We start from the raw sequence: 16367 nt of genomic DNA, 5'->3' as shown, positions 1-16367 counted from the left end.
AAAAGCATCAGTCAGTCAAACTGGGATCAATGGTTCATCTGGGAGAAAAGATTAAAAAAAAAAATAACTTCCTAATGAAACATCTCCAGAATGGAGAAATTCTGCCATCTAGAGGAAGACATGAGACAGCAGCAATTTTCTCAGATTTCTGTTTGCATGTGAATGAAACTATTTCCATATTTCCAATTCCTATTTTATATTCAAATTGATCCAAAAATATTTGTATGACAGGAATTGAAGATACAATTTTACAGCCAAAGTGTGTTTTTTCCCCCCAATACCCGATACTTTCGTAGATAAAGTTGTGCACGCTAAAATAAACAGCAACTTCTCACAACATTTAGCAACAAACCACGTTTAAAAAACGTTACTGAATTTGTTTTTTTTTGACCAGATTAACAGCAATATTTGTGAAATTTAGGATGTTTTTTCCTGTAAAAAATATGTCAATGTTAAATCTAAATCTTAATGCTAAATCTAAACTTATAAAGTTCAATCTAAATGTTGCTGTTTATTTCAACATGCACAACTTGTCCTGACCTTTAGTTAAACATGTGTGAAATTGTGATTATTTCCACTTTAGGGCTCAGGTATATGCACGGAACAAGTGCTGCACCTTATTTCTCCAAAAAGAAACAAGACAGACGGCCTGGGTTTAATAGCCAATAGTTTACATTTACACATATTGCAAAAATGAATGAATGATACAAGAATGTGTTTATGTTTTTCTGTAGGTTTTATTGATTTCACTGATATAAATGAGTTGCATGTCAGGATTTAAGCTTAAGCAGAATGAAGCACTTTCACGGAGCAGTGGATATAAATTATGTACTTCCTGTTGAAACTTTATAATGTCGCCTTCCTTCATTCAGTGTCAGTATATGTGTGTTCACTGCCACTGCCTGCATGATATGCCAGTTTATAACCTGTGCACAGTCATTGATGCTGTTAATAAAAACATGTACATTTAATGATGCAGAAAGAATGTCTACTGAATAACATGTACAGTATATTTATTAAATAACCTTGTTAATGCACTACTGTACTATACTAAGAGATTATACAGTTTTTACTCTTAATAAAAAAAATATCAGTTTTTTGTTCTTGAGTTTTAATCTGAAAACCTGCCAGAAAAAACAGTGAAATAATTTGAAAGATTTGTAAATTGTAGGATGTAAAAGCACACACTATTTACTTAGTGTTATTTGCTTTTCTTCTTTGTTTTTATGTTTTGTTTTGCTGCACCTTTAACACTTTGAATTGCCTTGTATGAAATGCTCTATACAAATAAATTTGCCTTATACTTTGCAAACAAACTTTGTTTTCATTTTTACGCTAACAAAATATTTGATATGTGGCTCACACTTATTCATACATTTACATAAATAACACTTTGTTCAAAATTTCCAATTAAGGTTGCTTATTTTGTTAAATCAAAATCATATTCCTTTTTAGATCATTTTACATAGTATTAATACTGTTATAGGGGTGAAAAGTAACCGTTAGTTCTATGTAATTCTCGCCATCTGTTCATTTGGTAGCAAAATCATTTAGATTATAAAACAAATTACATAATTTGGATAGTTTATACATGTTCAGAGCCATTAACAGTTACGCAAGCGTAAAGCTGCAACAGGGGAAAATATATTTTGGATCACTATATTGTATGAACAATATAATTATATCGTAAAAAAAAAAAAAAGATAATACATTGTACAAACAATATAATTCACGTAATCACATTTGTACAACGTAATTATATTGTTCATAAAAGACAATATCATGTTTGTACAATTGACTATATTGTTTGTATGTATAAGTTTATTGTTTGTACAATATAAAATCATGTACAATAAAATTATATTGTTTATACGATTTAGTGATCCAAAATATATAGTCCCCTGTAGTAGCCCTACGCTTCCGTAAACAGTGACGTTTAACAAACAATATTTACATTTTAAATAAAGTTTGTATCTCCCGCTGTAGAGACGCTCGTAGCGATGTGACGTAACGGTCACCATGGAAACCGATTAGGCGTCACCACCGTTGTTTCTCAAATTCATGACTGCGCGTTTCTTCCCCCGGAGACTCTGACACATCCGAGCCCGAAAGCCAGGCGCTGCACACGGACTAATGGAGGCTGGCTAGCGGACTACGAAGAACCAAATGTCCCGGTGTGCGTGCGTGTTCGTTGCGCCGTAGTTGAGCCGCGGAGGGCGTTGTTTACTATCATTAACCAACATGGCTGAGGATGACAGCGAGTGGGTCGTGGAGAGCATCGTAGGGTATCTGGGAAGCCCCGAGTGGCTCATCCCCGTCACGGACTTTATGGAGAACAAATGCACCGGTAATCAATAGACAACTAGTTACAGCTGTGGTATGCTAAGCTAACCCTGCATGTTTACTGTTAGCTGCGTGGCTAAGCTAAAGCTAACTAGAAGCGGTGTTGTCGTTGTGCTGTTATTTTAATCCTACATCAGTACTTTTCTACCGAAGCTTATTGCATTCATTAAAGAAAAGTATGACATTAAAAAAAAGTACATTAAAAAAAATTGGCCCCGTTTTTTGTTTTTACAGGAAATATTTTTCCGTTTTCCTGAGTTGATGAGATTCAGAAAGAAAGAAAAAACGAAAAATATTCATATAAAAACAGAAAAACAGTGAATTTTTTTAAATGTACTTATTTTTCTCTCATCAATTCAGAAAAACCTAAACTTTCATTTCTTCAGTGAATGCAATAAGCTTCTGTACTTTTCCTCTAATGCATTGAAAAGCGAAACATATGTATAAATATTAGCAGTTTAGTTAACTTTTTTACTATTTTGTATTAACACCACAGACATTGTGCTAAATAAAGATGTAAAACAGGCATGTCAAACTCATTCTACTTCAATATGGACCAGTTTGATCTCAATTTGGCCACAGATTTTAGGTGGAAAAATACAAATTTTAACATCGTTGTGCCCTAGTTTTTAATATCAGTCCCTGTCGGATCTTCATTAAAAAAAAAATATTGATTTTGTAACCAATTTGTGTAATTTAGAGGAATTATATGGAATTGTTTGTGAGAAATTGCAAGATTTGTAGAAAAATTGAGAGTTCTAACTTATTTTTAGAATTTTCAATTAAAAATGACTGCATTCATGTTAAATAAAGAACGAAAAACTGCAATAAAAATATTGAGTTTTATTAAATTGGATTATTTGGTAATTTACACAACAATTCATGTTTTCTCTGTCATTTTTACTTAAGTTTGACACGTGTTGTAAAACCTAAACAGATAACTTTATTTTATTGACAAGACAGTCATTTACTTTTTAATTTGCACATTAATTGCTAGTTCTAAAAAAAGTTGCCAACAAACTGCATTGTTAAAATCATTTGATGCTTTATAAATAAAGTTGATTTGTTCTATAGGGAATTTTTTATATATTTATTCTGCATTTTCTTTCAGTTTTTGATGATGAAGATGAAAACAAGTTGTCATACACTGAGATCCATGAATCATATAAGTCATTGGTGAGTGTAGACCAAACTAATATCTCATTTTTTAAGAGTTGCATCATCATTGTTGTGCATTATTGCTACACTGATTCCAATAAAACATGAAAAAGCTGTTTTACTTTTGCAGGTGGAGAAGCTGTTGGAGAATTACATGCAGGAGGTTGGCATCAATGAGGAGCAGTTTCTGGACGCGTGCACCTCTCCTTTTGCCAAATCTAAAACTCTGCAGGTACTCTAAGCTCCCTCTCTTTCTTTTTTTCTCCCACTCTCGCCCTCCCCACACCCCTGTCAGCCTGCCATTTAACCCTAATTGGTTTTCAGGAATGGGGTTTTCTTACGTAACTACCGTTCACCTGGTGTCAATGGTAATTACCCTTGTCTCTTTCAAATTAGTAGGTTAACAATGGAAGAAAAAGTTCTATTTGTGGAAAGAAAGAAAAAAGAATAATCCAACATTTTATTTTAATGTTCTATGATAATCAATCAAACACTTTCTTTGAATTTTTTTGATTAAATTATTTTATTTTGATTAAAAACATTTTTTATTTTTTTTTTTTGTTTGAATTTAAAGACAAAAATGTACTATAATATGCCCAAAATACAAAAAAGTTTTCTTCAATCGAAAAAGTGTTCAAATGCAATTATTTGGGTCTCAAATATTTATTTGCATTTTCATGGAAGTGATTTTATTTTATTGAAAAGTTTGTTTTTTGATTAAAAAGTAGACACATCTATCTCCATGCTATAAAAAGTATCATCCCTGTCCAATGTTGTAAAATAAATAGTTTGTCTAGTGATTATTAGTGATATTGTCCCATCTTAGATGTCTGAAGGCTGTGGACAAGATAGACCAGATAATTTATATAAATTAAATAAATTACATTAGAAAGAAGGTGAAATACGATCCTGACGGGTTTGTAAAGTGTGAAGGAGAAGCTGAACAGAAACAAGTGATTATGCCACTGGTTTTACTGGGAGGAAATCTCCAGCTTTAGCCTGAGAAAGACCAACAGCTAATGTAAAGGATTATATCATTACCAGTGTTTGCAAACAGAGCCTGATATTTGTATGAGCTGGAGTTAAACACAGACTGTGCTGGAAGAACATCTTGTACAGGTTCAGATGAAGCTGAACAAACCGAAAAGAACTCAGAAAAGTTGATTTAAAAAATGAAAAAAAAAAAAAGTTTCAAAAAGGACATATTTGGCAAACTGTCCAGACTGAACTATTATGTCAACATGATTAATTTAGCCACACATTTTCTACGTTTTATTTACTTATTTAAGTTTTAATTAATAAAGCATATACAAATTAGTAATGAATGCATTATCACATTACATTTATTAATGCATTTATTTGTCTGTTAGCAGGATTACATCAAAAGTACTAAACAAATTGATACAAATATTAGTCCATGGAAGATTCTATTTAAAATTTTGAGGGGATCCGGAACATATATGCTGATTCTGGATCATTTTTTTAAAAAAATCCCTAACTCTCATCTTTGGTAAAATTTGAAAAATTTCTCTCCGTTCATAATTGACCAATTTTTATCAGAATTACTTTATTTATCCCAGTGGGAAATTACTTATGTCACAAAAGCTTGAGAAATATTACAAATGAAAAGAATAAACACTAAACAAAGACAGAAAATGTACTTAATTAAGTAAAAGACTATTAGTTAAATAAGGATTAAATACAAGTGCACACATTACAGTAAAATAATAAAAATATACAAGAATCAATAAGCTGTTCTTCTTGCTTCTCTCGACGAGGACAGTCGCACTCTGTTTCTCCCTCCCTTCCATTCTTATCTCTCTCCCAGCTGCTGCTTTGTCTGGTCTTGTGAGCTTAACAAGAGCCTCTCTCTGTAACTCATCCAAAACTGGAATAATGGAACTAATTAGTTGGTCTCTCAGTGCTATCGATCAGATTTTTTCGACGAAGAGAACCGGGGGTGGTGAACCCGCGTGTCCAAGCGGGACGTTTGCGGCTGGATACGCACTTGACCCTTGGAACAAGTGGCGAGTTGTGTGTCTGTCCATCCTTTCCGTGGAAGACGTGGAGGACATCTACATGAAACTAGGCCACTCATTGATTACAGCAGAGAGACCCAGGACAGAAGGCTATTGGAAATTGACATAGCCTGTATCAAATCACATTGCTTATCTCCCTTTCGGCTCCCCAGCCAGCCAAGGCTAAAGCCAAGGTTGTCTCAACTCTTATCACCAGGAAGTTTCTGCAGACGGCGGCTCTTACCCCCACTCCCTCCCCCCGCTCCTTCCCTACATTCCCACCTGGAACTGTTGATGCTGAACTTTTCCACACGTCATCTGGTTGTCAGTAACGCAGCTACAGGACTTCAACTTCAAATGCCTCGTTCCCCACCTCCCATCCGCAGCTGCATGGAGCCGTGGTTGCAGCGCCCATTGGCAGCACACCCATGTCCCCAAACGCCTGGAATCCTGCTGTTCTTCCCACCTGACCTCCTCCCCCAGCCAACCTCCCACCCAACCCTTCCCACATGCCTTGTCTCGAGTTGTTTGACTGTGTCATGCTTACATTTATGTTTGCGGAGGCAGTTTTTTTTCCTGGTTTCACACTGCTTTCTCTGTTTAGGGAAATCAGTTTCAAACTGGCAGTTTTTTTTTCCCCTCACCCCTCATCTCCTCCTGTTGTTGATCCCTTTTTCACCTAAATATGTGGGCGCCGCAAATGGCTGCTCCGGTGTGTTGTGTCTTCTTTCACTGCAACTACCAAGTCAAATTCCTCGTATTGTTCTAAACTGTACCTGGTCAATAAAGCTGATTCTGATTCTGATTCTGAAGTTAAAGTGATTAGTTTTACAGTTTGATCACCACAGGCAGGAATGATTTCCTGAAATTATTTTCTTGCCTTTAAAGTGTAAGTGTGAATGATCATGGTATTATGATCAGAATCATTGATCCACTGATCCAGATAACTAACAATATCTGACAAAGAAGAGTTTTGATGCTTGGTGGAGGTTTGCGCTCTGAGCTTTTTTTTTAAATCCTGCATTAGCTTTTGTTTTCAACTTAAATGTTTGTACCTTTTTGTTTCTGATTGGTTCTGTGCATCATCAGTCTACATCTCTAATAATTAATGTGTCCCTGACTTAATTCTCTACTGTAGTCATGGTGCGTCTCTGTGTGTTGTGCAGGCGGTGTTTCAGCCTGTTCTCGCTACAGATGATTTTGAGGTGTTTCGCTCACTGATGGTGCAGAAGAACATGGAGCTGCAGCTTCAAGCCCTACGAGTCATCAAAGAAAGGAACGGTACGCAACATTAATACACACATTTAATTACACTTCCTTTAGAAAAATAAAAATGCTGCAAATCCCTGCTCCTTGTGTTAATGTGTGTGTGTGTGTGTGTGTTTAGGGGCTCTCCCTGAGTGTCTAACAGACGGTGTGGACGTGATGACGGAGCTGCAGCAACAGGAGATGAAAATCTTACAGGAAGTCCTTAAGTAAGTGTGAATACAGTCTGCCTAAAGAGGGTGTGTTCAACTCACGCGTTAATGAGTGTGTCGCTTAATTAAATATGTTCATCTGAAGCACCTTATTTAGGTCGATGGAATCAACTGCAAACCTTCTGGTTAAAGAACGATGGACACGTCCAGCATTTATTTACGGGGGAAGGAATAAAAATTGTGGAAAAACTAGATCTTAGTAACTCTGTTGGAGAATAGTGTGTAATGTTTGTGTTTTAGAAAGCGTTCCAGTGTGGATAATATTGTGAGAATGTGTGGCAGCTCCTATCCCTGCTCTCTAATGGGATTTTGCTCCTGAAGGCCCGGCCAAGTAGAACGCACAGAGTCTAATGGGAGCAGCTCACTTAAGCTCCTTAGGGTGGAGCTTATTTAGGTTGGAGGGATTGACACTCAATGAGCAATCGAACAACAGAGTTTTGATCCCCTTTGTCTCAGGAAGGCTGCGTTAGGTTAGGTTAGGGTGAAGAAGGTTTGGAATGATTAGTTCAATTCACTTTTCCTCAATTCACCTCATTTTTATTCTTCACCGCACGTGCTCGTGAAGATATTGCTTTCATTTCAGCACCTGGACAGTTCTATTCACTATACAGTATATTTGTGTTTACCTGCTTGTACATGTGTGTACATGAATTCAGTTTAGATTAGTGACTGAATCAAACTAAAGGATCAGTTGCGTGCAGTCTTATTTTGTTACATTTGGCCGTCGGTCAAGATTGAAGATCAGTAGAACGAGCGTGCATGTACCGGTAGATTATCGACACCCTTTAAAATACACTTAACTCACTGCAGATGGAAAATTTCACTGAATTCATTGGTGTTATTTTAATGAAAAAGAATTGTATATTTTGACAAACCTTTTATTTTATGCAGAGTATAGTAAGTTCTAATTGTGCAAGATGTGGTCTCTTCCTTTTTAAGTTTAAAAATGAGATGTTTGCTGTTTGCAAGATTTTTTTACCACAAATAAACGTGGGGAAGTGAAAGTAACTAGTTACTTTTGAGTACGATGTAATTAAGCTACTTTTTACTTTTACTTGAGTATTTTATCGATGACTTACTTGTACGCAATTTCAATCAAGTAACAGTACTTCTACATGAGTAAGATATATCGGTACTCTAAACCTCTGCTGATAATTTTCGATTTGGTCTAAAATCATGATTACAGTGATTTAGAAAATGCTGAGAATTAAATAGTTTGGTTCAACAATAAACGTAATCTCCTGATATTGATATTGAATTCTTGCTGACTTGTCCTCAGAAGGTCAAAGGAGGAGTACGATCAGGAATTATCCCGGAGGCTCTTAGAGGAAGACTTTGGTGCCACTTCCAGCAGTCGCTCTTTGCGGAAGCTAACGACGGAGGGCGAGGAATCCCAGATTACAACCTCCACTCCCAGCCAACACAACGACGGTGCCAAGGTGAGGCGTCATCGCCTGTATCGAGCTGCCAAATGCTGGAAAGTCTCTTAAACACTGAAGCTTGGAGCAGGGAAAACCTCATCAGCTGAAAACATAAGATTTGTTTGTTCTGTGTGCGTCACTGCAGACACACATTTATATTTCATGTTCAGTCTATTGAAGAGTTGTTTCAAACCAAAGATTCTCAAAGTGTGGCCTGTGCCTCCTAGTGGGCCTTGCAGGTACTGCAGATAAATTCGGTTTAGAAATACAATATATGCATAATTACAATTAAAAGACAAAAATGACAATTTACACAAGAAAACCTCAAAACATTTGGTAGTTCAGAATGTTTTAAGGTTTAATGTATTCAGACAACTGTTTGGAAGAAAATTTACTTTGATCTCCGACAGGTTTTGACTGTCAGCTACAAGTCTTCTTCAGAGGTGTCTGCTGACTGCTTTGATGTGTCCTTGATTTCTGTGTAAACTTTTCTGAATAAATAAAACCTTAACATATTATTCAAAAAGAGGACAAAAATAACTTGCTGGAATTACTTCCTGGAAGTCAAGGAAACATCAAAGCAATCAGCAGATCCCTCTAAAGAAGACTGGTAGTTGACATTCGAAACATGTCAGGAGATCAAAGTACATTTCCTGAAAAACAGTTGCCCGAATAAATGAAATCATAACATTTTATTGAAAAAGAACTTGCTGGAATTATTACGCAGAAATCAAAGAAACATCAAAGCAATCAACAGATGCCTGCCTCCAAAGAAGACTGCAGTTGAAAGTCAAAATATGTCAGGAAATCAAAGTAAAGATCCTGAAAAACAGTTGTCTAAATAAATTAAACTCTAATAAATTATTAAAAAAAGAACTCCCCCAAATTATTACGCAGAGATAAAGGAAACATCAAAGCGATCAGCAGAGGCCTCTGAAGAAAACTGGCAGTTGACAGTCAAAATATGTCAGGAGATCAAAGTAAATTTGCTGAAAAAAAGTTAAAACTTTAGGCGGTTAATGTTTGATGGCATTTATTTGTTCAATTTAAGTCTGAAGACGTTTATTATCATGAAACACTTTCCTGTCGGCATGCAGCAATGTTTATAAATTATAAAATTGTGCAAATTAAAATGTAATCATGTCATAAAATAATATTTTAGGGATTTCATATTAATCTTGACAATTATTGCACATTACGTCGGCCCCTGAAGATGACGTAAAAAATAGAGTGGTAACTATCCACCTACATGCTAGTGGAGGCTCTGATATATTTTTTCCTTCCTTGTTGTTAAATCCCGCACTAAGGCCAAAGACGTCCAAAGCATCAGCAGCTGCAGTAACGGCCATCACGCCTCGCTAGTGAACGGAAACACTCTCCCACAAACAAAGCTGGTAACTAAACTGTCTGAACAAGATCTGTAGTGAGTATGTTCTAATCCAGCAAAAGAATGCATTGATAGCATGTTAGACACCTTAGAATAGTTAGATGTAATTTTGTTGTTTTCAATAGTTGAGTGATGTTTAAAATGTCTATCAGTGCATCCTGAAGTAGTTAGTGCTCAAACCTCAGCAGACTGCTGTGCTGCTTGTATTTCCCACACTAGTAACTAGTTTCTCAGTTTTCTAGTGACACCAGGTGGCCTTTTCTTACAGGTCAGTCCTGTAAGAGATGAAGTCATGGAGATGACAACGACAACAGGAAGTGGAGTTTTGAGCAGCTTCTCCCTAAAACCCACATCAGGTAACACAGAAGTGAAACGAACACTTGGAATTTGTCTTTAAAAAAACCCTACCAATGTGTGTTAGTCACTATATTATAAATTATCACAATATCATGTTATAAAAAAACTAAAATTTTTTTCTTTGAACATTGAAGTGATTTTTTTATTGAAATGTTTTTTTGGATTGAATAATAAAGACACAAATCTACTTCCATACTCCCAGTCCCACTGTAGCTGTGCTGGAGCAGGGAACAATCTGAATCATGTAGAGCAGGGCCCCTCCAGGACTCATCTGGTTGGTGTGTGTGTTTACATACAGAGTGCATCAGTAATGGAGCGGCAGAGCCCACAGTTCTACCTGCAGTGAGGCCGATCCAGCCCACCATCAACAGTCAGGCTGCAGCCAAGGCCTGGCTGGAGGAGGCCCACAGAGAGGCTGGGTTCTCTAAGCCATACACTGTGAGTGTGTGTGAGTAGGATGAACCACAGCGTTGGAGTAAAGATATGAAACTGTGAGTGCTGTGTATTGTGTTTGGATTTTTATATCTCCTCCTCCCTGCAGGAGTTATCAGAGTCCCAGCAGGAGCAGCTCCAGCAGAGGGCAGCCTATCTACGACAGCAGAGAGACAAGCTGCACGCTCTGAAGAAAGAACAGCAGAAAACCAAGTACACAGCCAAACCAGAGGAGGCCCCCCCCACCACCACTACTACTAACACCACCACTACCCCTACCCAGGTAAGGGCTCCATGTTCATGCTGTTCATAATCATCATCTTCCGCTACAGCAGTGGTCACCAATACGGTGCCCGCAGGCACCAGGTAGCCCGCATGGACCATGAGAGGGGCCCTCAGGCACTTACTTGTTTTAAAAAAGTGGGTGTGGTGATGCAGCAGTTTCTGTTCACTTCCTCGACACAGAGTTGGCCGAGCCAATGAGAGCTAAACAGGACAAAAAGCCATATCCCGTGCGCCAAGCAGTATCAAAACAAACAGGGCAACTGACACTGAGAAGACGTTTGAAACTGCGCTCTGCTTTGTTTTAAAACATCTGGATATATTGTTGAAACCACAACAAGAAGAGGCTTTAAAATTGTAACGGTGCATTCACACCAAACACGACTGTAGCGCTGCAGTCGCTTCCATCTCCCCTGATGTGTCGCTTGCACATAGTGGTGCTTTTTGGTCACGCCATTGCTCCAGTGACGCGATCACCAGGGAACAATGTGCTGAGCAGGTGACAGGGTAGAGAGAAAGAGAGAGGGGGTTGATCACTTCTTTTCCTTCTTGGAAGGAGGACGCGCCTGACCTAGTCGCTCAAATTAACAAGTTGCGTCACTTGAGGGGAGATAACTTGAGGTCGTGTCATTTACATTGATTTTAATGTAATCGAGTCGCTTCAGTCACGTTCGGTGTGAACGCACCTTAAGTCTGTACCGTACTACACGCTGTTTACATCTGCTGGCTCCTTTAGGGAAAAAGAGCTACACATGTTACGCTATTGTCGTCACGTCCACTCTTCGTTTGATTGGTTACTCTGCACGTGTTTGTCCCGCCCCCTCTAACTCAAGCAGCTAGTGAGCACTTCCAGACGAATCGCCTGTTTGAATAATACAAGGAGATTAGGATAGATTCCAAGCTAAGTAACCATAGAGCTCCTTATAAAATCTGATTTACTTCCAGCTCACACAGATAAATACACTATTCTATTTTACTACATCTGTATTTAATACAGGCAGCAGATGTAGTGGCGTTACACTGCTGCATTTGACAAGCTTTAGTATTAAATTAACCGTCCTTAAATGTTTATTTTCACTGAAACATTGGGACAAATGTAAATGCAGATATAATTTTATTAAAGAAGCTGCAGATTATTAATTTATTAATTTAATGAAAATGAAACAATCTCTTATTTTATTTATTTATATTGTCCTGTTAAGTTCACAGAGTGTTCATGAAACGTGAAGTTAGATATGTTGAAGAGGTAAAGCCACAGATTTGTTTGCTCTATCGTTGTAATCTGTGCTTTAAAATTTATATTTATTTAAAGTTTAAATAAATCTGAAATTGTTTAATATGAAACAGATTTATTTATTGCTTGTGTTCATTGAAAAATACATGACAAGTCCGATTTAGTCCAAATATAGTCATTGGGTTGGATTTTTTTGGACCATCACAATTGGTCCAAATTTAGCCCCAATAAAGTTTTTCACAATATAGTTGTAGAAATTGAGTTGTTATTGGACTGTCCAACTTGGTTCAGGTTTAGCACATTGGTCCAGTTTGGCCCAAATATAGTGATTGGAAATATTTTAACCCTTTTATTTGGGATAATTTGGTCCAAATAAGAAGAAAAGATATAACAACTTAAAGAATAAAAGCCCACAAACATAAACCTAAAATACAAATCTGATCCTGGTACAAGTTGACTACAAAGGTAAGATATAACACGTTTCGTTAATTAACTAAATTCATATAGTACTACGATCTGAAAAAGAAGGCTTTACAGTTTTCTACCAAATATTGATGATCTTTAAATGTATGACAAAAGTACTAGTCTTCAGTACAAGTATAGATACTTCAATAAAAAATGTAAAAGTATTAAAGTTGCTCCAGTACTTGAGTAAATGTAAAAAAAAAAAAAGTGCATGCTACTGAATATACTTAAGTAAAACAAATGTCTCTTCAATAATTATATATATATATATATATATATATATATATTATATATTTATGGAAACAAGTTAAATCTGTTACACTTTATGAACACCTGCAGAATTTAGCACTTATTAGAGATACAATTTGTAAATGAAATGTTTTAAGAAAAAAAAAAATGCAAAAGCTCAATTAAACCCAGATTAGTTTAGAGTTTAACATAAAACTAAGGGACCTGTCTAACAGAAAGAAAAAAAACTCATCTACCAAAACTTTTGCGTCTTTGCGTGATTTTAGAAGGTTCTAAAAGTAACAAGCTCATTTTTATTTATTTATTTTTTTAAATGTAATCAGTAGAAAGTAAAGATATGTTTTTTTATTTATTCATTTTTTTAAAGTAAAGGAGTGAAAGTAAAAAGTTGCTAAAAAAAAAAAAAAAAAAAAAAAAAAAACTCAAGTAAAGTACAGATACCAGGGGAAAAAATTAATAAGAGTTTGTACTTCGTTACTTGTCACCTCTGGTGGCAAAAACGTCTTTTCGACCATATTTTTCTGGGTGGGGTGATTTTTAACACCGTGACTATACAATACTATACAATATGTCATAAAAATAACAAAACAAACCAAATATAATAAAATACATCCACATACCGTGTACGCCTTCTGTTCAAACATTCAGGACTGGTCGATGTCTTTGTCTTTTTACTCCATTACTTTGTCCTTACAGCGTGTTTGGTTTGGACTCTTAGTCTGAGTCATTAACTAATTAACACACCTGTGTGTTAATCACTATTTCATTTAACCACGTGGGGTCAGTAGAGCAACAGTCAAATCAAAGACAGTGGATTTTACAACTTTTTACCAATATTACAAAGAAAACATATACTTCACTGCGACAGCCACGTGACTGTTCATACAACGGTGAAGTAAAATATGGGAAAACTCACACTAAAAAATAAAATAAATAAATAAATCCGAATTAAACACTTTTACAGACCCATGATGGTGATGGATTACACAGAATATGTAATATGATTAATATAAACGTTATTAAAACACTAAAGATCAATATTTACAGACCGACTGAACTTTTTACACACCTCTCGACCTGTTACCCCGCAGGTCGCGCATGCGCAGTTCCAGAACGTGAAAAGGCTTATTCAGCGTGAAATAAATAGTTTCAGTTCAATTCAGTTTGATTTATAAAGCTCAAATTACAGCAAAGTCATCTCAAAGCGCCTAACAAAATATAAAGTCCATAGTAGGAAAGAAAAAACCCAACGAGATCCACATGAACAAGCATTTATAGACAATGGGAAGAAAAAACTCCCTCCTTTTTTATATAAAGTAATATTATTATTATTAATCATTTTTTTTATCGATCATTCCTGAGTTTTTACTTTGCCATTTCCTCGTTTTTTCTTCATTTCTCTTGATTTGTTTGTTTTTATTTGTTTTGCCTGTGTCTGATGATGATGATTTTGGGCCCATCAGGAGGCTGTGGTGCAGTCCCAGAGAAATGGGACGTGTTCCCCTCCTCCTCCAGCACAGCACTCAGCAGCTAATCCCTCCAAACCAAAGGTGATCCATCAGCTGATCTGGCCTCAAAGCATAGTGTAGTGTCATGGTGTGTGATAGAACACTATACAAACTCCTCCCACACCCTTTGTCCTAGAATAGATGGTGTGTGTTGACAATTTAAAGTAAGGATGGAGTGAAGTTTTCCCCCTTTTTTCTTTTTATTTGCTTGGTAGTAGTTTATTAGTCTGGCCCACATTAGATCAAATGGAGTCCCTTGCCCTATCCTGCTGCATTTCCACCCCTTCACTGTCCAATCACAGCCATCCATCACTAACCACATCTGCTGTTTCACCCAGGACATATCAGCAGAGGAGAAGAAGAAGCTTCAGAAGAGGAAACACCTGGCTGAGAAACTGAAAGAGGAAGTGATCAAGAAGTAACTCCATCCTCCTGCAATCTGTGCTTCTTTTTTTGTTCTGCTGATCTTAATCTTAGATTTCAGAAGGTTGATTTATTTTCATTATGGAAGAGGAGAGTATTATCGAATTTTGGCAACCTTGAATAGTATTGCCTATTATGCATTTCATGATCATAGGGGGAAAAAAACACATCACTCATTGAGAACATGCAAACACCACACGCAAACCTTCCAGAATCAAACCCAGGACCTTTTTGCTGAGAAGCTACCATGCTGTGTTTTCTTTTTTTTTCCAGACAAATGATTGGCTAATTTTTTAGCGTTCAGTTGAATGCAGGTCATGTTATGCAAAAATAAAAAATAAAAATTCTGCAAATTGTAAAAAGCTGTAAATCTTGTTAAATAACAATGGCTAGAAATTTTTAGATTTTCACTTTTTATGTCTCTGTAAAGCTTCCCTTTATGTAAATGTGCACATTTATTAGTTTCCTAAATGTCCAATTTATCATTTTGCTTTATATATATATATATATATATATATCAGAATAAAGAGTGGGTTATACACAACTGACCTGAGAGCTTCAGTGTTAATAATAAAAATAGGGTTGCATGATAAATGGAGAAAGATAAATTCCATCTCCTCTGTCCTAATGTTGCATATTTATCAGTCACACGCAGTATTTGTCCCTCCCCCGATCATGAACGCACCAGTTTCTATGTAATATGAACAATGTTTAAATAAAGAAAACATTTTCTAGTAATGAGATTGACTCTGGATTAACACATTTTTGGGTTATTAGTTATTTTTTAAACTATTGAAAGATCTGAAGTCGAAAATTAAAAGAACAGAATAGTGTTGAGAAAATAAACACATGGGTGTTTTTTTAATATATGTATTATTAATTATTGTGTGAAATATCCATTTAACTAAAGCAGTGGTTCTCAACCTTTTCAGCCCACGACCCCAAAAACAAAGGTTCCAGAGACCGGGGACCCCCACTGTATCTGAAGGTGGTTGAACATGGACATTGAAGAACAGTCATGTGGAGACAGGGTCATCTATAAGGGGGAATAAAGGGGAGAGATTTTTGGGGTCCATCCATAGTCAGCAAAATGATGGGCCATTGTTCTATGAATCTGTGATAACCACATTTATTTATTTGAATAATATCCACTGTTCTCCAGGAAGTGTATTATTTGTGCCATAATATATTGTCATCTTAAAGATGTAAATCCTTGTTTTAATCACAACTAAAATGGGTTAAAAGTGAACAATGGTGGAAAAAGTGGTGAAATGGGATTTTTAAAACCACAGAAATTGGTTAAAAGTCTTTGTGACCAAAATCAGAGAAAAAAAAATTGTAGAAAGGGCTTAAAGTGTCAATATTGTAACAATTAGTTTAAACTGGCAAATAATGGGCATTACAAACCTTTAATGTGGTTAAATTGGCAAAAAATAAACATGAAATATTGTGAAAAGGGGTTAAAGGGACAATAATGGGTTAACATATGCAACATTGTGTGGGTAAAATGGTGGAAAGGGTTTATAAGTGCTGAAAATGTCTTAATGGAAAAAAATGAGGTAACGGCATTAATATTTGTTGGATAAGTGTCAGAAATAGGAATATTGTAGCA

The 16367-nt window shown here is 36.2% G+C and overlaps 1 protein-coding gene across 2 annotated transcripts; it reads left to right on the top strand.

Moving 5' to 3' along the window:
- The first annotated feature begins 2015 nt into the window (after nt 1-2015).
- cfap36 (cilia and flagella associated protein 36) lies at nt 2016-15493 on the top strand. Of its 2 annotated transcripts, XM_028468581.1 has the most exons (11): nt 2016-2347; nt 3455-3519; nt 3632-3733; nt 6686-6800; nt 6907-6994; nt 8277-8436; nt 9726-9812; nt 10074-10161; nt 10461-10600; nt 10704-10877; nt 14671-15493. In XM_028468581.1, exons 1-11 carry the CDS (start codon nt 2242-2244, stop codon nt 14752-14754), a joined length of 1209 nt encoding a protein of 402 aa, XP_028324382.1. In that variant the 5' UTR covers nt 2016-2241; the 3' UTR covers nt 14755-15493. The 2 variants fall into 2 exon arrangements, with proteins under 2 accessions (XP_028324382.1, XP_028324383.1); XM_028468582.1 differs by lacking the exon at nt 9726-9812.
- Nucleotides 15494-16367: the final 874 nt, after the last annotated feature.

Source organism: Gouania willdenowi, chromosome 15 (assembly GCF_900634775.1).
Source record: "Gouania willdenowi chromosome 15, fGouWil2.1, whole genome shotgun sequence".
NCBI classification, from domain to species: domain Eukaryota; kingdom Metazoa; phylum Chordata; class Actinopteri; order Blenniiformes; family Gobiesocidae; genus Gouania; species Gouania willdenowi.
The sequence above is the reverse complement of the archived record's forward strand: the minus strand, read 5'-3'. Positions and strand labels throughout refer to the sequence as shown.